The sequence below is a fragment of the Strix aluco genome, chromosome 8 (genome assembly GCF_031877795.1).
Source record: "Strix aluco isolate bStrAlu1 chromosome 8, bStrAlu1.hap1, whole genome shotgun sequence".
Taxonomy (NCBI): Eukaryota; Metazoa; Chordata; class Aves; order Strigiformes; family Strigidae; genus Strix; species Strix aluco.
Genome location: NC_133938.1, coordinates 33391495 through 33413441, shown reverse-complemented (window position 1 = coordinate 33413441; position 21947 = coordinate 33391495). Strand labels below are relative to the sequence as shown.

The following is a 21947-nucleotide window of genomic DNA, read 5'->3' as shown; positions in this document are numbered from 1 at the left end:
AGGCGGTGCGGGCCCGCCTCCGCTGCCGCCCTACGTGCCGGGCCGCCCGCCGCCGCCAGGCCTCCCCGCCCGCCTCCCTCAGCGCTGCCCCCGCGCCCCAACCAGCGGCGTGCGGCTACAGCGGCGCGTCCCCCCGCCTCGGCTCGGCTCCCTTCGCCCGCCGCTGGGCTGTCTCCGGAGAAGATGGCAGCGGAGGAGGCTGCGGAGGCCTCGCTGGCGCGGCTGTCCCCCTCGGAGGGGAAGCAGCCGGACCGGGAGGGCGATGAGGAGAACCCCGAAAGCGGCAACGAGGAGAACCCCGAAGGCGGCGGCGAGGAGACCGCAGCGCTCAGTGAGGGCTGGGCCTGGGGGGGGCCGTGAGCGGGCGGGCGGCGCGGTGTAACGCGGTGTGGCGGGAGCCGGGCCCCTCGCTGAGGGGAGCTCCGCTGCTCTTCCCCGGTGTGCCCGGGGCGGGCTGAGGGCGGGCGGGGGCCATGCGGAGCCGCGGGAGGGAGCAGCGCCCTGAGCGAGCCCCCGCGGGGGTTTGAATTTACAGCCGGGCGCCTGCAGCCGCCTTCACGCCGGCTCCTTTCTCTCGCCGCCTGCGCCGGGAAGCCCCTGCGAGGCGAACGAAGCGCGGTTTTCCCCGGTTTTACCGACTTTGTGGAGAATTGGGCAGGCGGCGAGGCCACGCGTGCTGCCCGCGGCGGCCCGGCGCCTCCCGCCGTGCTGGGGGAGCTTTGAAACAGCGAGACCATCGCCCTGTCCTCCCTTCGGGGAGATTTTTGTTGCTGATGATGATCTTTTTATTCTCTCGAACCGTGGTCCACAAGGTCCCGTTCCAGGCCGCCGGAGGGGCGGGATGCGCTGTGTGCCATGCCGGCTCTGCCCCATGCGCTTTCTCCTCCCGTTTTTTCTCCAGATGCGTTTAAACTGGTTGCGCCGGTTTTCCAGCCGCGCCAAATGTGCCCTTGATGCCAGTCATTTGCTACCGCAGTCTTACAGTTGAAGTGAACTGGTTCTTCTGATGAAAAAAATATATATAATTTAGGCTCTTTGAAGCATTATTATCTATGTGCGTAATCCGTGATTCCTCACAGGCATTTTAAAAATCCTGCCGTCTTGCTTCGGTAGTAGCCTCCTTTTCTTTTTTTCCTGTCCTTTCTTGAATAATTTAGTGTGAAAGTTTACCTCTCCTCATGTAGATGTATCTACAAACCATATGTGCATGCACGCATACTGTCTTTATCAACTATTTTAACCTATACACTTGCTCTGAAGGTGCTGACCAGCTCGGGTGGACTTTGGTGACTGCTATGCCCTCGCTATGCATTTTTGTAACTGTTACCAGTTTTTCTCACAGCACATGTAGTCATAATCGATCATTGCTCTAATTACGGTTTTCTAATCAAAAATCCGTTCACGTCGTCATTTGCTTTCTGTCTCTTATTAATAAATGTGTAGAAACTGTATCACCAGGCATCTTGCAACTTTTTAATTGAGAAGTAGGCAGGAAATATAAGTCTGACTCAGGTGAGTTATCAGCTTATAGATCTGTGAGAAATACCGCCTAGCAGTGGTGCTCTTGATATATTTTAACGTAGGTAGAATAATTTTACTCTGTGCTTCTGTCTAAACAACTTTTCGAAGCCCTGTCTTGAGGTATTCCTTCGATTTCCTCTGTTGGTGTTTTTTTTAATATCAAAGATCTGTATCCAACTGCAATCTTTAAAAGCAAACAAACGACAAACCCCAGGGGAATCATGAGAACTGCTTCCAGCCCTTATTCTGTCTTCAGCAGTGGCCAGTAGATGGCTAGGGAAGGCTAGCAGAACAGAGCAACCAGACATCGCATCCTCCAGAAATATCTTCAAATGCAAAACAGTTCGTCACTCGCAGTTTCTTGAGCCAAAGGTCCTGTTTTCATATTTAAAATCCGATAGTGGATTTCTTTTCGATAAAATTCTCGCTTTGGCACTCGTAGACTTGCAGCAGCCTGTGGCAGGGAGATCCGCGGCGTTAGCGGTCAGTTGTGTGGAGAACGTTCTTCTGCTCTGAATTTCTAGTTGAGTATGCAGGCTGCCCGTGGCTTGCTGCAGCCTTTCCTGGTACTTGCTGATGTCATTTCGGGAGAGGAACCCACCGCTTCTGAGGATTTATACCTCCTTTCTGTCAAAACTATTTTAAAATCCCAAGGTAGTAGTCCTGAATGGTGGTGCTCAGCTCAGACTCCATGCATTCATATGTAAATCAAAATTAAGGCTTTTTTTTCCCCAGGCCCACCGCTTGACTCTTTTCTTTTTTGTCATTTTATGGCCCAATCACTCAGCCTCTTAAGTCCTTCAGACATTCTTCAGTCGGCCCATCTGCGCCACCTCAGAGAAGTCATTCATTTGTAAATGCTGATGGCACCAGCACTTCACTCTCATCACGGGCCCCTGATGATAGCAAATTCTTTTCTCACTTCCCTCCTTTTTTCAGATTGTTCAACTAGTCATAAACAGTTCTAAACTTCTGTTTTCAAATTTTCTTAGCTGCTAGTATATTGAGTATGTAAATATTATTTTCTTTAAACATCTGATGATACAGATAGGTGAACAGTTTCGTCTGTCCAGGGTGGCATTATTTCACAGTGGTTTCCAAGGATGAGTGAAAATTAATCTCACATTATTTTTCGACATGCTGTTTATATATTTTTTTTCCTCCTTCACACTTGTAGTCATTTGTGCCTGTTAGAAGCACCAAGTCGTTGGAAACAAATGAACGTATTTGTGTAATTCAGTTATATCAACAACACTTTTACTGTTTTTTTCGATTGATTTTGTTAAGATGGCGTGGTTGTCTCTGAAGAAGTGAAAAGCAACGACCTGGATGTGAAAGTTACTGAGGCAGAATTGGAAACCGAAGAAAAAGAAACGGAGGAAGAATCCACAAGGGAATGCGATAGCAACATTTTGGATGTATCATCTGATTATCCAAGAGGTTTGCTAAAAAACTCTTAAGAATATTTGTGTTGTATGCTTGAAGGAAGAAGGAGAAAAGGTGGTGGGGAAGAAAGGTAAAGGGAATATGTGACATCACATTTTCCATACATCTGATAGGTCTGGACACATTTTCCCATGCATCTGAATAAAATATTTTCCTAAAGCCTTGGAAATACCTTTCAAATGAGATGCCATTTTCCCCTTACTAACATTTCTAGAAATCACTGCGGAAATTTGCACATACACAGTGACAGAAGTCAAGGTTAGATGAGGTATGATCTCCCTCAGGCTCTGATGCTTAAAGCACCACAGAGAGCAGAGACAATCTCTTGTATCTAAGTGCAGAAATTAAAAGCTAGGAATTGCTTTTAACCCTAGCTTTAAAACTCACCTCTATCTTGAGCATGTTGATCAACTGCTGTCTTTGTTTCACGTAAGAAAACCTGAAAGCTAATCTTGTAAAAACATCCTAAAGGTTTAAAATCACTACAGAATCAGTATTACTGTAAACTGGGATGTTGTGTGCTCAAACCAATAAAGCTGATTTATTGGATAAGCTAATTCTCTTGTTTTTAGCAAATTCTCCACTGTTCCCGTTGACTGATAAGTTGAAAAATCAGGAGGTAAATGTAAAGGATAGTCTCGGGGGGGGGGGGGGGGGAGTGGTAGAATTTAATGTATCCTGGCTGTACAGTGAATAATTGTTACTTGCAATTGGTCCACTTCTAGCTGATATTTTAGTTTTGCCAGAGAGTTCATAGCATGTTTTTATACTGCTTTGTGCATGGTTCGCATTCACTAACGACGCCAAGCAGTGAAATAGGGGGTAAATGGAATGTGACTTCATCTTTTCTGCTTGTTTTTTTAAATGAAGGGCTTTCCAATTTGAGAAATTTGATGTGTGTCAGCGTTAAAAAACTATTAGAAATATATGGAACTTACTGAAGAACCATTCTGGGGATTAATTTTGCAGTCATTCCTTCTACCATGGAATTTAAAGGATCCAAACAAGTGTTCCAATTAGTACTATAGTCATCCTCTAAGTGTTAGATTTGAAATGATGCGTAGAAAAATAGCAGTAAACTAAAAATATTTTTTTAACTAAGAGTGTTTAACTTCTAAATATCTCTGCTTTCTAGAGAAACATATTTCAATTCAAAGACATCTTGCTGATCTAGAGAAACTAGCTGACCTGAAAGAAGGTGAGTTAACCATGGCTGTATCCCAGAACACAGATCTTCATGTTACAGGTATTTACATTTTTTCTTGGTTTTTATTTTTAACACACTACATATATTTATAATGCTTGAAGACTAGGGGTTGCATAAAAATGAGCTTTATGATTTGTTCCCTTGCTTACTGAATGTCCTACTTCCTTCAGTAAATTTAAGGCCTTAATGATTCCATTCCATCTTTTTCCTCTGCATTGTAGGATTTCTAATGTTGGCAGTGTGCGTGGATCAGCAAAATGTTAATTCTAGCTACACATCAGCAGCTTGGTCTCATTTTTATTTTACTTCGAGTGCTGCAATAAGAGGGAAGCTAATTGTTGACTTTGCAGTGTTTAAACATCAGTTTGAGTAAAAATGTATTCTGTTTTGGGTTTTTTTTCCCCACTCTGTATTTATTTCTGATCCAGATGTATATTGGAGGATTGCTTTAAGACTGCAAAGTGTTTTTATTACAACTTTAAGTTTTTCTTTGATTACATGTATGTATTTAGTGCTGGTAGTGGCAGCTCTTGCAACGGAAACTAGTTTTATTTACAGATCAAGAAAAATATCAGGGTCTACATAGACTCTGCATCATTTGGCTCTTGCACCTTTTAGATCTTTTAGAATGGCCACTGATGGAAATAACAGCCTACCTCCATGTCTGTTTAATTTTACTAACAAATAGGCCAAAAACTTCTACAGAGAGTTTGTTCCATTTTTCTTGAGGAGATACATCATAAGTGTCTGATAGGTTTGGTACTGGTAGCTGTGGTAGTGATAAGAAACTCATTATTTCCTTGTCTATTCTCAATGGTTATTTTTTTTTCTTCTGCCATGGATGTAGCATTCTTCCGCCACGTGTGTTAATGGACTGACTCGTATTTATTACCATCACCTCCTGTATTTGATACTCAATAAATCATAAGTCAGTAAAAGAGTCTGATAAACGTTAGAGAACACTGGTGATTTATTTGGTGAGCTCTAAGTTGCTGCTGTTGGTTTCAGTGGCATGGAACTCTGCATGGACATAGTAATCCACTCATAAAAAAGTAATAAAAAAGGAATTTTACTGTTGTGCAAGCCTAAGATAAGTAATTGTTATTCCAGATGCACATGGTGTGTGGCATGTTTCGGTATTCATCCTGTACTGTTCTGAAACATAGAAGTTTTTCTCTAAATTGTGCATGAGAGGTTGTTTGCCAGTCAGCAGTCTTAAGACCGAGCAGATGTGTGCGTGCTCTGATATATAATTCCTATGTACAGCTCTACAGCATACATCTCACAGTTTTTATTTAGGTTAGTAGTGCTTCAGCACCTTTGATAGCAGATAATCTCGTCTTGGCTTTTTTGTCCCTTATGCAGGATTTCCAAGAAGAACAATTATTTTAACATAGAGTACATTAGCTTTTTTTGCAGCTTAAAAAGATACCAGGTGCTTGTTTTATCTAAAAGATTCGGGAGGAGGAAAGACAGATTCTTGTTCTAGCCTCTTCAGTTGGGTTTTTTCTGAAACAATGCAAGTCTCTAGACTTCACCTATAAAATTCTGTTACTCTGCAATACTCTTCAGAAGTTGCATTAGCCTTGTTCTGCTGGAGTAAAAAATACTAAAGGTTGTAGAAGTTGTTGATCTTTGAAGTAATAGTGGTTCTTGTCTCTATTCTGTGGAGTAGAAAGAGGCAATCCATAAATTTGAAGTTTGTGTATGCCTGAAATAGAAAATACCCTGGGGAACAAATCTAACTCCCACTGATAGTCCCTTCATTCTTTTTTCTCTTAGCATGCATCTCTATTAATATGAGTGGTAGCTGCGTTTCTTATGTTTCTCATACTTTTTGTTTATTTATGTTTTCAGATGAAAAGAAGCCTTGTCCATTGTGTCCTGAGGAGAAATACAAAGCTTGCTATAGTCATAAACTCCATCGTCACCTTCAGAATTTGCACTGGAAAGTTTCTGTTGAATTTGAAGGTAATGACAATCATATTTGAATAGTAAATACTAGAAGAAATTGTGGACATGTAGGACAGCGTTCTGTGTTTCGTCTTTTTAAATTTCTCTTGACTTAAGCATCTTGTTACCAGCTCTGAATTGGAACCATATTTTGACATAATGAGTTTTGACCTGGGATGTTAAATAGCTCTGTATTCTTCTACACACCAAAATAGTTACAGTTGTGCATTTTCTCCTTTAAAAAAACAATTACTTGGCATGTCCTGAAAATTACTGTCAAATTTAAAATGTATATATAATGAAAACGACTTTAATAAAAGTTTTGATTATATTGTTAATAATCAGACACACATACGTGCATACAGTTATTTTTGGCTCATCATAAAGATTCCGTGGTTTCAGATAAGTAGCTAAAGTATTTATTTAGTAGCCTTATCTGTTTTTTAACAAACTCTGTGATCTGCTTCTAAGATGCATTAAAATCCCTACAAGAAGTTTAAGAAGGAAAAGGCAGCGAGCAGTATGTGTTTTTTAAAGAACTAGGTGTATGGGTTTGCGGGAAATAAAATGACTAATTAGAAGATGGACAAGATTAAAGTTAAACTAAAAATGATCTGACTGGAGTTCTGGTTTTGCATGCATTAGCAGGTGTCTTTTAGTTTTTTGTTTTCCTTTAAAGTGTAGAACATAATTCTATAGAGTCTTCACACAAGTCTTCTAGCCAGGTAACAATACTTTTGCATAATACTCACAAGTACTTTCAAAAAAGTTACATACAGTATAGCCTGAAGACTCAATGTAGCTTTGTAGGATGCTAACAGACTTATTAAAATTAGTTTCCTGTATGTAATTTTTGTGCATTTTTTGAAATTTGAAATGTATAATTAGTGGATAAATTTCTCTGTGCAGAGGGTGAATGTGCCAATAATTAGTGATGTGCTCTTATTGCTGTCTTGTGGTAGTATTTGGGAATCTTAAATGAGACCGAGTGGTATAGGACATGTACATTCTGCTTACTTACTGTACTGTGATGTGACAAGAACTTGCTTTCCAGGGTACAGGATGTGCATCTGTCACTTACCTTGTCGTCCAGTAAAACCAAACTTCATTGGAGACCAGGTAAAAATGCTGAATCACAGAAGTATTTGTTACCCTACAAAGTGGGGGAAATGGGTGATTTAGGGCAACTTTTGCGATCTACTTAGTCGCAAAATACATCTTGCTATCTGGTGTGGGATACCAAAAGCTTATTGGTCCAGAATAAAAGTATTTGATGTAACCCGTGGGTGATTGAACGTAGTTGTATCTCTCTCTTATTTTGGTGGGTAGCTACCTAGATCCTGTAAATCACTGTCACAGTTTGGAGTAAGCAGCAGCTTTGGGTTCTTTAGGCCAGGGCATGGACCCTTGGCAGTTAGCTGGCTGTGCTGCTGTGGCGGGATAGCGGTGCTGTGCTGGCTCTGTGGGTGTGATTATTCACCCTCTCTGTGGCTGTCAATGCAAAATGTTTTTATGTGCTAGAGGTGACAGACAACTTCTTCATATGCCTATGTTCAGGTATAGTTCTATTTTAACTATGTTTATGTATTCTGAAGCTACACATATGTTTTACAGACATTTTCAAAGATGGGAGCCCATTACCATTGTATCGTCTGTTCAGCAACTATCACACGAAGAACTGACATGATAAGTCATATTAACCGTCATGTGAATAAAGGAGAAACTGAATCAAGGTTTATTATAGGTAGGTTCTTACTTACATAACACGTTCAATCTTTTTATACTATGTAGCACATGCAGTAACTATGATATGTGGGTGAGACTGTGGAGAATTACCAGGCTTGGTGTTAGAATGCAGCATGCTTCCCCTTCACCCATAAGCACCAGGCCTGATCAAGGACAGGAGTTGAGGAACTTGCTTATCTGGCAAAGAACAGGACAGGTGTGAGAGTTTGCAGTCTTATCGCTCGAAAGCCCAGTCATTAGCGACTGGGTGATGTGTGGGGTGAAGCAGAGGCCTCACAGCCCAATGTTGCTTCAGTAATGCCGGAAGAACAGTCACACCTCTGCACCGACCACCTTCCCTCCCTCTCTTTTGATCACCACGCAACAAGCCTTGTTAAGAGCCAGTCGGCACACGGTAAGTGACTTAGCCCCACCGTGCCAAGAGTATAAATCTGGTATTTAGAAACCTCCATTTTGAGGACAGGTATTCTAACTATCAGATGGGTCGATGGGCCCGGACCTCTCTCCTCCCCAAGCAGGGACACCTCTTTGGTAAGATTCACGCCTCCAACTGTGTTGGATGTTACCTGAGAAAATACTGTTAACTAAACTGCTGAGCTATTAGATTAACTCGAGCTCGCTTCTTGTAGTAAGTGTATTTACCAGTGGCAGTTCCAAATTTGTTTTATCTGTCGCCATAATAAATCACCTATCTTTTCAACTTTGCAAAACTGTCTCAGTGAAAGTCCTTGAGAGGGCTCTGACAGGCAAACATTGACTCTGGTAAGTGGCTACACACGTATTCCTTTAGACATAAACCATTGACGAAGTCTGGGACTAAGACTGGACCTAGCCGCACCTAGACTCCTCTCTGAGAAGGAGTCTAGAAAGCAAGGGGGTCCTTTCTGAACCTCGTGACTCAGCGGGAGGGCTTCCCTCAGTCACGTGTCAGACTCATACTCTTAACACGACAGAGACGTGAGAAAAATCCCGAAACAGATTTAGCTTTACTAATGAGAAATCTGCCCTTAATATTTCAGAATTATTGTTTTCCTCAGAGATGCAGCAGTGTTGTGATTTAGTGTCAGCACTGACCAGTTACTCTGTTCTTATATAATACTCCCTTCACAATTAGTTGAACGTTATAAATACAGACTTCAGCATCTCCAAAAGAATGGGGGGCATGGCATCCATAAAACAAAATCTGTACAGAGGATTTCATGCCTCTCTCTTTCTCCATCTTTCTTCCTAAAACAGTCTAGAGTAAATCTTTCTGCAATATAAATTGTTTTTTATCCAGACTGCACTTTATCCAAATGGGTTCACAAAAAGCAAGATGATGTTTTTTCAGTCCTGGAGAGTCATGATAGAGGTGTCAGTGGTTCTTTGGTAAATTACAATCCTACCTGACTTTCTCCAGAATTAGACTTTTGTTTCTAAACTTGGATAAACTAGGCTGAAAACATTTTAAATAATCAGCATGCCAAATCTTGAAAATTCATTTTATTTCCTTTATTTTTGCAAGCTGTCTATTCTCTACAGCTGTCAAGTAAAAAACACATAATTGATTAGCTGATGTGTAAAAATTAAGGTTTTTTGCTGCAGCCTGGACTGTCACTGTTGAGAATTAGTCTGATTTCTTTTTCTCTGTCTCCTGTGTACGCGTATGGATTTTATCTAGATACAGTATAGTAAAGATGATCCTGGGAGCTATGAGGTTCACACTTCTTTCTGTTAACAATATGTGGTTTAAGAATAGTAGTTCAGTGTCTGGGCATCAGTTTGCATGTCTGAGAAGCAGTGATAGTAGTATCATCCATACCATATTCCATGCCTTTAACTTCAATAGAGTTTGTCTTGTGAAATATGTTAATCTCTGTGTGGTTCCCTTCAGAGCTGTAAGTAAAGAATGGCCCATTTGTCATTTTTTAACAACATGCATGTGCCTGTTTTTCCTCACAGGGAGAGGAGAAATTCAGAGGCCAGATATACCTCGCCTCGTAGGCGCTAAAGCAGCACTTAGGGGCTGTGAAAGTGGAGCACACGGTAGAGCAGTTCACTGATACACAGTCTGTGTATTTGAAAGCACTGAGAGCTAGGCAGGCTGAGCACGGAAAGGTACCCAGCTGATAACTAACAAATTCTTCCTGGTCGTTCCTGGGTAAATTTTGCTACTGCTAGACTGGGGATAAATTGCTCAGAGGAGTGGCAGCATGTGTTTACAGCTGTCAAATCAGAAAGCTTGTTTTGCCTCAGACTATTTCGTAGAAAGCTTAAGTGCTGAAATTGTCTCTATGCTTGTGCTGTCTATACACATTTCATGAAGCTGGCTGATGACTTCCGGAGATTAGATCAAGGGTTTTGAGGGATTTTTGCCATTCATTGATACACGTGCAGGACTATGCTAATTGGGTTTTAATTAATTAGCAATGCATTATGTTTGAACATGCAAAACAAATGGGCTAAGCCTCAGGCTCAGGGGCTTGCTTTCTTAATTTTGAGTGGATACATAGGAGCCCAACTGAGAAACAAATCTGATGTTTTATGGGAAGAAAACTAGAGCTCGATCCTTATCTATCGCTCTTAGGACTGGAAGATAAATTGTTGCCTGTTTTTTTTTTCCCTCAACATTCTTGTTAACTGATCTGTGTGCTAGTTGGATTACGGCATAACCCAGACTTCTTGCTATATGGCAGCAAATTTTCAATTTAATTTATCAAATGTGCTCATGTCAGTTCTCGCTAACTCTTTCTTTTAGTTCCCGCTCCCGTGTCTTCTCATGAGGTGCTGAAAGAGTCTGCCACAGAAGTGCGGGTTCTTCCCAACTACTCCACACCTCAAAAAACAGATTCCTACTTTAATCCTAAAATGAAACTCAACAGGTAAGAGAACAGGGGGTGGGGGATGCACCAGAGGAGTGGTGAGTTTGAGGTGAAAAATCCTCATATGCTTTGAAAAGCAAACCCTGCAAAACTTATGTTCAGAGGGCAGGAGAAACAGTTTTCCACCAGAAAACTCCTGACAAGTAATATTTATTTAAAGCCAAGAACACTATATGGGAAATACTGTAATTTCTGAAGTAATTAAGTATTTTTCTATAATGAGTCGTTTGTGGAGAACAGGATTTGAACGGAGCATACTAGAAAACTAACTTCATTGTATACACTTAAGATGTTCCTCTGTGAATCTCCACGAGATACTATGGATAGTCACTGCTCTCTCTAACTGAACAGCAGCATACCTAGAATTTACAGTTTTCATATTTTAGGCTTTTTCGGCCTGTGCTGAGCCCCCATTTCTCAGTGCTGTTAATATCTGAAAGCTGTGAAAGCAAAGGCATGCCTCTGAAGAAGGCCACTGCAAGTAAGGTTACGGCCACATCTAAAAGAACAAGGCCTGTTCCTCAACACAGTGGAATTCCTTTGCTCTACAGTAATTTCTGACATCTTTTTAAAAACACAGAGGCGTTAGTAGGGTAGTATCAGATTGTGCTAGGAAAGTAAGAAAAACACTGTTTTCAATGCTAGACACTGTTTCCAGTGTTAGAGTAACTAGTAAGTTGGTTCAGGATCTTACCTTATGAATATCTTGCTGTAGAATTAAACTTGTAAAAGGTAGAGTTTAGCTTAAATGTGCCAGTGTTATGTTTAAGGGAAATAAATAAGGAAAAGTATTTTCTCAACTTGCTTAGGATGACCATTCTTTTTTATTTTCAAGGCAATTGATATTCTGCGCACTAGCCGTTCTAGCTGAGGAACGTAAACCGATAGAGTGTTTGGATGCGTTTGGTGCCACCGGTAAAGTCAATTTCTTTAATCTCTTGGCTAATATCCAGTAGTAGGAAGCTGTGAAATCAGTAGTAACCAACATCATGTATTCAAAAATAATGTGAGGTACACAATAATTTTCTTAGCTTCCATACAAAAAAAAAAAAAACCAGCCATCAAGAGCCTGGTATTAGGCCTTGAAAAAGACTGTGAAGAATATTAAAGTTTAGTGGTCTCCTTAAAATCAGTTGCCTTAATGTCCATAAAATGGCATCTTCCTAAACTTGGGTCCAAGGTCACAGATCTCTTGGGACTCCGAGGCTGTGGAATTTGGCTGTAAAATCAACCTGTGGTTTAAAAATGGTGATGAATCCAAGCTTTGTTATCAGAATGTCTTCACTGATTACAAAAATTCTGAACACGAACTAAATATAAAGTAGTTATATTAGTGTCTATTAACCAACGGGAACAAAAATCTGAAGAGATGTGGATTGCTGCCTCATAATCAGCCAGCTACTGTAAACTTAAGGACATAGTTGAGAACAGCAGTAACTGCTTAGCACTTTGCGTAACAATTCTTGCTAATGAATGTATCACCATTCTGAACTAGGCCAGACTTCCCAAATGCATCCTGTCCTGCATTTCTACAACATAATCATAGACTTTACTATGGAAGTCAGCAATAAATACTTGGAGGCAGCCTGAAAATCTGCACGGGGCCTGTTCTCATGTTTGTGTTTTACGGTGGTCTGTCTCCTACACCGGAATGTTAAACAAGCCAGGGGGCTTTCCTGCAGATTGTGGCTCCAGCTCACTGCAAAAATCACGGGGCTTTCAGTCTGTAGCCCCAATTATCATATAAGAAGGTGACAAATAGACTGTCCCTTTACATACCCCATTGTCACTCTCTGCTGAGGCAGGAGGTCACCAACACAGTTTTGCAGGAACATGACAAAATTTGCATCACACACACTTCTGTATTACAAGTATTTAAAAGGGTGAATTTTTTTCTTAGGGAGTTCAGCAACCCAGAAACCAATTCCTTATTCTCTCACGGAGTTACAATTCTGTCTTTCCTTAGGTATAATGGGATTACAATGGGCAAAGCACCTCAGAAGTTCTGTGAAAGTTACAATTAATGATTGTAATGAAAATTCTGTGACAATGATTCAGGAAAACTGCCATTTAAACAAAATGAAGGTAAAACTGAACGCTAAGGAAGAAGATAATGATGAAGCTATGGGAGATGGAGAAGAAAATACTGACACCATTGAGGTGACAAAAATGGATGCCAATGTTATAATGCATTTGAGATCATTTGATTTTATGTAAGTGTTGAATGTTTCAGTCAATAATTTTCTGATTTGATAATGACACACCTCACCCCATGTCCCAGTGTATGATTATTTAGGGAGGTTGGAATGAAAGAATCAACCAACAGTCACTTGGTATTTTGGTATTTTAAATTTAATTCCGTTGTCCCAGAAATGGGTGGGAACAGAACTTTAATCTTAAAAATTTTAGAAATTGCTGGAAAAATATTAAGCCCTTTGACATCCAGAATGGACTTCAAATGTACATGAAAAGTTTAAGCCAAACTATTTTTTTTATAACTTCATTATCTGTTTGAGAAAGAGAAATGTCAAATTAGTGGGTTGTTTTTTTTTTTTTTCTTAAAACTTTTCATAGAACCATAGACTGGTTTGGGTTGGAAGGGACCTTAAAGATCACCTAGTTCCAACCCCCCTGCCACGGGCAGGGACACCTTCCACTAGCCCAGGTTGCCCAAAGCCCTGGGCAACCTGGCCTTGAACCCTTCCAGGGAGGGGGCAGCCACAGCTGCTCTGGGCAACCTGTGCCAGTGTCTTACCACCCTCACAGGGAAGAAATTCTTCCCTCTATCTAATCTAAATCTACCCTCTGTCAGTTTAAAACCATTACCCCTCATCCGATCACTACAGTCCCTGATAGAGTCCCTCCCCCCCCTTTCCTGTAGCCCCTTTAAGCACTGGGAGGCCCCTCTAAGGTCTCCCTGGAGCCTTCTCTTCTCCAGCTGAGCACCCCCAACTCTCTCAGCCTGTCCTCACAGGGGAGGTGCTCCAGCCCCCCCGAGCATCTTCATGCCCTCCTCTGGACTCTCTTGAGCAGGTCCGTGTCCTTCTGATGTTGGTGCCCCCAGAGCTGGACCCAGCACTGCAGGGGGGGGTCTGACCAGAGCAGAGCAGAGGGGCAGAATCCCCTCCCTCGCCCTGCTGCCCACACTGCTCTGGATGCAGCCCAGGAGACTGTTGGCTTTCTGGGCAATTTATTGAATTTGTTTAAAAATCCTACCTTGGCATGTTGTTGTGTAGGACTTTATTGCATCTCTTGTTCTAATCCATTTTGCAGCACATTTATTTTCAATTACATTAAGCTAATTCTTCCAAGTTGGGTTTATAGATGCCTACATTCAAAACCTATACAGGCATCAAAATTATTTGAATTTGTTGATTAAAACCCAGATCTAAGCAGCAGGTATTCAGGCTGAAAATTACGCTAATTATTTAGGACATAAACCAGAATGCATATATTTGAGGATATTTTTGGGTTTAGAAGTTTCCCTTTGTTTTAAGGATGAAGGTAAGCATCAGGCCAATATTGCTGTAACTTGAATTAATCAGTGGGTCAGGATGCAAAAAAAAGGACTTGGCTGGCTTTGTGGTGATGTGTATTTTCCAGCACAGTGCTTCCCTGGCTCTTGCAATTTGACACTTAACTATTCCAGAGGAATTCATGAAAGGTGTGCTGTAAATTTTAGTCCCATTTCCTCCTTTTGTTTTAAATATGACCGTAAGTGAAGATTGTAAAATAGTGTTTTCCTCAGTATAAAGTTAAAACTCTTGAGCCTTTATAGATACTCAGTGGTACTTACTTTCTTTTCAGCCATTTGGACCCCTTCGGAACTTCTGTGAATTATCTGGATTCTGCCTTTTGCAATGTGAGAAATTTTGGAATTGTGTCATTGACGTCCACAGACATCAGTTCTCTGTATGCAAAGGCTCAACACGTTGCCCTGCGCCATTATGGGTGTAATATTGTCAGAACAGAGTACTACAAGGAACTGGCAGCCAGAATAGTAATAGCTGCTGTGACAAGGTACTGCTAAATCAGCTCAAATTATGGTAAAAAAATTACTAAAAAATTACAGGTGATAAAATGAAGGACTGCTGCTGTAGGTTGTACATTTTCAGTTTCCAGAATTCCTGAATTCTAAAAGCCAGACTTCTCGATACAAAATTAATGTTTCATATTTTATGTGTGCTGGTATGGGGTAATGTAAATTTTAAACTAGAAGACTGGGCAAGGTGAAAAAGCATAAACAGGGTGGGGGTTTCAGGTGGTGGGGAGGGATGGTAACAGAAAATAATACCCAGACCGTAATGCCCAGTCTGTCTGCAAATTCTTTTATTCCTCTATTTTGTCATTTTAGTGCTGCACAGCACTAAATAAATAAACTTTGTAACTATTAATTAAGCTGCTTGAATGGCTTCTAGCTAAGCATTAGTTAGACTCGCTTCAATGTTCACCTCAGATCCTCATGCTTGAGGTTAAAAAGATATATGTAATTACTAACTTGTGAAATTAGTCATTTGCATATAGATATTCTCCGTAAATTCAGTCTGTTAAATAAGCGAAGACATAAACCCTGGTCCCTAATTGGGGAAAAGAAGATACAGGCACGAGGATGCTCAGGAGGTGGGGAGGAGGTTAAGTGCATGGAGGTCTTCAGAATGCCGGAGCGCAAATGCTGACCTGAATATGTTTAGATTTTTCTTCCCTTTCTCCCTGCACATGTGAAGTTGCTCCCTGCAGAATATTCTTGGATACAGACCTGCTGCTCAAGCACATTTTTAATTGTGTTCTGGGTTACGTGCTCCAACTCCCTAAAGATTTCTTCTTCCTTCTCAATGCTTACCTATTCAGGAACTGCTGACTTGCCTTCACACGGTCCTTATTCAGTTAACATTTGATGATGTACCAGCATGTGTGTCCCTCTACATTCCTACTTTCTCAGATTTTAATTTAGTTTCTTTATAGTTTTTGTTACAATATCCTGGCAATAGGTAGGTATTTGGATAGAAAGGTGATGAAGATGGCAGACCAGTATTTCTAAACATGATAAAAAGAAGTAACACAAGGTTTGCTTAGCCTTGCAGGAAGCTAGGCACTTAGGAAACACCACTTTCTCCTGATCACTTCCTCAGATGTTTAGTATCTCTTTCTAGAAAGTGGATGAGCTCAAGAATCTTACAGCAGGCTCAGGTGTCTGGCAATCTTAAACTGCTCATTTCAGTACAATGTGGCTTTGTGTTTGTTTTTCCTCCACAGAGCTGCAGCTCGCTGTAACAAAGGCATTGATGTTTTACTCTCGGTAGCTCTAGAACATTTTGTTCTAGTAGTGGTCAGAGTTTTAAGGGGACCAAGCCCTGCGGATGATTCAGCAAAGAAAATAAGATACCTCATCCACTGCCAGTGGTGCGAAGAGAGAATTTTTCAGAAAGAGGGTAATATGGTAGAAGGTAAATGGATTTTTCTTCGTACTTTCTAGAAGGTCCAATTCCTGTATCTCTGTTTTGTGCTTGTTTTGGGCCTTGTTTATTTTTGCATCCCTTTAGTAAAGTAATAATTCCCTTTAACGTAACAAGCAGTGTATTGTATGAGGTGGGGAAGGTATCTCCACCCCACTGTGTGAGGTGGAGAAGGTACTGTGCTTTGTGGTAGTGGGTTAGATTTGTTGTCTGCATGGATTTTCCTATAAACATACTGGATGTTTCTCAACAGGACATATTCCAACTCGGTGTAGCTGCTGAAGCTGCCAGGCTGCTGATGTGCCCCTGGATCTTGTCCTTTCAGTGAAGGGCAGGAAGAGTGGGACAGTCCTTGCTAGCATTTGGTTCCTCCATACCGCAGCAGCTTGATAGATGGCAGTGACAGATCGCTTTTGTACTGTTCACTGCAGTTACCTAAAGATGTTGTGGGCTAAAGAGTATCTCTTCCCCCTCAGATGAGGGTGTGTTCTGCCTGGCCTTGGGCACAATCCGCATGTGCCTGAGGGAGGTATCTCAGCAGGTGTGGTAGGAAAGGCCTGCAGCGTTCCTGTAGTTCAGCTAACCCTTGGTGGTAAATGAAGGCAACCTGCCGGATAGAAGTTGACTGTGGGCTGTCTCTATACACGAGTTAGCAGAGGTAGGAGTCAAGAATTAAGCTAGGAAGTGGCTACTAGCCAGCTGGTAGTTTCAATGAATATAAAGGGAAAAAACCTTGTTTCAAAGTTAGTGTTTCTTGTCTATCTAACTACTAACTGGAGGTGTCTTTGACTGCCCTGCTCAAAGTCAGGTGCAGGAGCATGCAATGAGCTTGTTTAAAAAGATTTTAAAAAAACTTAAAGTTTTAAGAACAGAAATGAGTAACTGCTAAGTACAGTGTTATGATAGAGATCTTAATTAGTAAATGAATTGTTTACTTAATGCCTTACTTGCAAGTGAGCTGACTTAAGGCTTAGAAAGCTTGTAGGTGGGCTGTATTTTGTAGGTGTAACTGGCTGATGTCTGAAATTTTTCTTTTTACTTACTGTTAACCTGGACAGCTACTTATGTAGGTGTAGGAAGGCTAACAATTTCCTTGTTCCTTGAAATCTGCCAAGAAACATAGGAATTATGTGGCTTTTTAGGTGTGCTTTTTTTCCTTCAACGTTTGCATAATGATTAAGGATCAAGTCATCAATCACTAAATTCTCACGAGCACTGCTTGGCGGCAGTGAGAACGGTATCACACTTCTGCTGTTTCTTGCCCTTCCAAATACTTCCCCTGAAGTCAGCTACTACTTCCTATCTATGTCACCTCTCCCCAGTAAAGCGGGCATTCCTGACTATGTCAAAACAACTGAAATCCTGTTTTTCTGTTGTAGAAAACCCTTACCAGCAGCTGCCCTGCGATTGTCACGGCAGCATGCCTGGGAAGACAGCAGTAGTTCTTGGTCCTCTCTGGTACGTACAGAACACAATACAGAACTGGAGAATAATTTAGGTTGGAAGGATCTCCGGAGGTCAGCTGTTCAGTCATACAATAAAAATGCAAGTCTGCTGGATGTCTTAGCTCTACAGAAGGCAGTATAGCAATCGGGAGCAATCCAGGAAGCGTTTAATTGATTTGAATTTAGTAGGGTATTCAGTTTTTGCTTTGGTTTATAGAGCTCAAACCAGTTCATAAATAATAAGAAATTTGCTTTAAATTTCACATTGAGCGCAACACGTAAAACATCCTGCACTGAAGAACCTGGCTGTGTGTTCCTCTAGTTGCCAAATGTTAAGCAACAGTCAGTTACTTGATACTTGTGGAGAATTTATTTAGCAAATCCTTTCATGTGCTCTTGGTAGTAAATAAGACACGGCTCGATAATTAATACTTAGAATTTTCTCTTGTGAGAAACAAGAATAAATCCTTTTGTTAAGTCTTCTAACCATTTCAAAGCAGTATTAAAAACAGTTGACAACTGACAGTGCCTTTCTTGTGGGGGTTAAATTAGTTTCTCAACGTAGTAGGGCAAGTCAGCGGTGGAAATAAAATTACCGTTGTTGAGATCTTGATTTTTTTACATGAGAGCAATGTTACTGTCACTGAAAACAAAGCAATTCAGTATCGCTGAGCTAAGAACACAGCCAGCCTGATTCAGCACTTCGGTGTAATGTAATTGCTGATCAGTTTGGGCGAGAGGTTTCTAGAGCAACATTTTGCTTTCATTAGGAAGTCTTAACTTTTCACTTGCCTTGTATTTCATAGGTCGGGAGCCCTCTTCAACACTGGATTCCTCAGGAGAATGTTTTTTGAGGCTGCCCATTATGGTTTGGATGAAGCTCAGTCACTTTTGAAGACATTAGTTTGCGAAGCTGAGTGCACAACTTTAAAACCTTATTCTATCTATAGTTCTTATGATGAGAACAAACAAGGTAAGAGAAAAGACTGTTCACAAGAAGGACTGGCTTTGTGGTGATTGAGAGAGGTTCTGCTCTTTGATAACTGACTAACAGCAGTGTATACATAAAAATGTCAAGAAAATGTAGCTTTGATTGCAGTGTGGGACTTGTCAGCTCTTGTCAGATGGTCTTGGATGCTGCAGAGAGAGTGGGGTCTGTCAGAGGCAGTGCTGGACTTGGAGAGCTTTCAGCAGTGTGACAGGTCCTAAACCAAGTAACCTAACGCAGGCAGGTTGACTGCCATGAAATCCAGCATGTTCCCTGAAGGAGATGGAAAAACGACGTGTCTGCTAGTTCTGTGGTGTTTCCCGATCCCAACCTGAGCGCGTGTGCTGTCCAGAAGAGAGCGCTCCAGCTGTCGTGCTCTGCACACTCCGCAGGGATTGCAAATCAAATGGCTTTCTGTATGGGAATGATGTTTTATAAATTAAATTGTATTTGAGTGCCCCCTCTAAATTCAAGTTACTGAGTTAGTAAGTAAAAGTTATCCGTATGTATGCTTCTTACTACACTTCCTTCTTTAGGCCAGAACGTGGTATTATTTCTTTCTGTTTAACCAAGGCATTTTGCCATTTTACTGTCTTACAGTAGAATTAATTTTGACTTTCAATTGTATTGTAGAAGAGTGTGGCGTATATATTAAAACACCAAATACTTCTGCAGAATCCCTCTTGATACACGGTAAGTAGATCATTTTGGTGTAGCTTTAGAAGTTTCAAATGAAACTATAGTTTAAGTGATAGCTAAGCCAACCTCCTGTTCACATCTTTTTTTATATTTGATAATACTAGTAGTCCGGATTTATTTTCCCACTGAACACTGATTTTACTTTGCCTTCATTCAGAATCATAGTCACTGGTAAAAGCAGAATGCTAAATACTGCATGAAGCCTTCTTGAGTTCACTTTTTTATTACTGAAAATGGCGTGTTAATTAAATTCAGGCTTGGGTTTAACTCAGCAAAATACTAGCTTATAAAAGCAGACACAAAGGTGTAGTTGCTGTGTGGCTTTTCTTTGTATGTACTCTTTGGCTTCACTGGGGTTTTTTGTAGTTTTGCTGAATATTCGCTGGTTTCACTGGCATTTTTTTGTGGTCCAGGAAAAAGAAAAAGTGAAGAAGTGGTTCAAAATGCAGGCAAGCGACAAAAATCTGAGAACAGTGCTGAGCACCCTGCATTTTACTACAATATCCACAGACACAGCATTAAAGGAATGAACATGCCAAAGTAAGGTTTTTGTTTTAAGTTCCAGTCTTACATTGTTATGACAACTGATACATAACTTGTATGGAATCAGCCTTATTAGCATTAACTCCTTCTTAAATGTTTTGGTGGTTGGTTTTTTTTTTTTTTTTCAGGTTGAATAAGTTCTTAAGCTATCTCTGTGAAGCTGGATACAGAGTAAGCAGAACCCACTTTGACCCCATGGGAGTTCGCACGAACGCGCCCTTGGCACAGTTTAAGACGATCCTGATGAAGTATAGTGCTCCCACCTACACGGGGGGGCAGGCGGAAGGCCCTGTCCACCTAGCTGAAGGCGTCCAGGCAGGAGAACAGGTTGAAGCTGCTGCAGACAGCAAGGCAGAAGATGATGCTGAGTTCGTGGAATATGATAAATCTGAAGTCGCTGCCGCCACGTTGACAAAAGACTACCCGACTTACTGTGCAGCCGACTAATGCACGGGCTGTTTGCTTATAGATCAGGATATTGCAGACTTGCAAGCACACCCTGTTCAAGTAAGCCAGTACTTCTTACCAAACTGGATTTTGAAAATTTGGGTTGCCTGCTACTTTAATTTGGAAAGAAGTTTTAGAATCACATAGCAGAACTTACCCCTGATCACAGCATGTGTGGTCAAGGTACTGTTACTGCGAGAAAGTCTCGGAGACAGTTACTTTTATGCTCACATCCCCCTTCCCACGGAGGTACTGCGGCTACTCCCCACTCTGTGGAAGCCTTACCCGTAGCACAGAATCCAGAAGGGTGGATGGGGCCAAAAGTCTTAAGCAGTTCTGAACATGAGGTTAATACAAACCAGAATATTCCTAAAATGAACCATTCCTAAAACCTCACTGGTTACAAGCCAGAGGGGAGGTCATGTTAAGATGATGATCTGAGTTTAAGCAAGCCTGGCTCTGTGCACTTCTAACTCCAGATTGCACGTGTCATTTGGCATTCGGTTCTGTTTTCATAGTTCTGCCTACAAGCAAGGACGTAACACCAGTAAGAACTGAAAGGAAAAAGGAAAGGAAGACTGTTACTGGAACTTCAGTTTTTAACCAACCTTTAGTGAATTGTGTTAGTCACCCTGGGTAGTTGTTTGTTCAGAGATTACAGTTGGCTGTGTACTGCAAAAAGGTAGAGGGACAAGGCAGCTTACCACAAGCTGAAGTTCAAGGTGAAGTTTTGCTATGAATTTGTCAATAATACAACCTTAGCTGTTAGAAAGATCTCTTCCGTGAACGAGCAGAGATGCTGCGTGTTGGTACTCGGTTCTGGTTTCCTTAAATACATGGCAGCATTCCAGCCAAAGAAGCTTGACTTTGTCCTTTCTTTCCCCCAAACGTTGTTCAGGTACTTCCATATAGTGCACGTGAATTGGGAACAGCTCTCACAACCGAACTAGTCGTTCCAGTTTTTCACAGGTTTGGTGTTCAGCCTGGCCCCCAGTGCTGGGCTTATCTAAGAGCAGAATACGAGGAGGGGTTATTCTTATTTATCCACCTCTGAAACTGCACATACGAGTGCTGGTTCTCTCTCACTGAGCGCCGACCGAGAGTAACGTGACTGACACACTCCTGATCATGCAAAACTTCCTTAGCTCCTGGCAGGCCAGAATCAAGTTACTGCCTCTTATACCATCTTAAATTTAAGGCTGTTTTGGTGATGAGGTATTTTCATCCTGTCCTAATTAAACAAAAGAGGAGACCACTAAAGGGATAATAGATTGCACTGCAGCAGCGATACAGCAACAAACAACGTTTCCTTCAAAAATTTAGTGCCTATATTTCTTTTCCAAAGATAACTTGGGATCAAACTGGAAAGACAGATGCAAGAAGAAAGAAAAATTAGCATTCCCTAGTTGTTCTGAACTATGTTTGGTTTTTTTTTTAAGTGGAGAGGCTGTTGGAAGGCTCTGCTTGCAGGTAAGGCACTGCTCGCTTCAGCGTTAACGTAAGTGGGATAGAACCAGTCGAAGTCGGTTAACTGGAGCAAAAGGGAGTGTTCCAATTACAATAAAGTAGGCTAAACAGAAAGTTTAACTGAAGCCTGTTGTGGGAAATATTTTTGATTACTTTTACAGCTCCTCCTCA

General features: G+C 41.3%; 1 protein-coding gene across 2 annotated transcripts; it reads left to right on the top strand.

Annotated features, from left to right (window-relative positions):
* TRMT1L (tRNA methyltransferase 1L) lies at positions 1-21169 on the top strand. Of its 2 annotated transcripts, none has more exons than XM_074833124.1 (16): positions 1-331; positions 2809-2961; positions 4103-4213; positions 6032-6145; positions 7182-7246; positions 7742-7871; positions 10611-10734; positions 11570-11649; positions 12701-12947; positions 14542-14754; positions 15988-16178; positions 17567-17645; positions 18439-18605; positions 19254-19313; positions 19733-19859; positions 19991-21169. In XM_074833124.1, the coding sequence occupies exons 1-16, from the start codon at positions 184-186 to the stop codon at positions 20307-20309; spliced, it is 2328 nt and encodes a 775-aa protein (XP_074689225.1). In that variant the 5' UTR covers positions 1-183; the 3' UTR covers positions 20310-21169. The 2 variants fall into 2 exon arrangements, with proteins under 2 accessions (XP_074689225.1, XP_074689224.1); XM_074833123.1 differs by having other exon boundaries at positions 14-331; positions 4103-4165.
* The last annotated feature ends 778 nt before the right edge of the window (positions 21170-21947 follow it).

Excerpts from the sequence above, each read along its gene's own strand:
- TRMT1L (XM_074833124.1), top strand. The coding sequence starts at position 184 with ATGGCAGCGGAGGAGGCTGCGGAGGCCTCGCTGGCGCGGCTGTCCCCC. Across the intron at positions 11,650-12,700 it reads GGATGCGTTTGGTGCCACCG|GTATAATGGGATTACAATGG; the intron begins GTAAAGTCAATT and ends GTCTTTCCTTAG. Across the intron at positions 19,314-19,732 it reads AGAATCCCTCTTGATACACG|GAAAAAGAAAAAGTGAAGAA; the intron begins GTAAGTAGATCA and ends TTTGTGGTCCAG.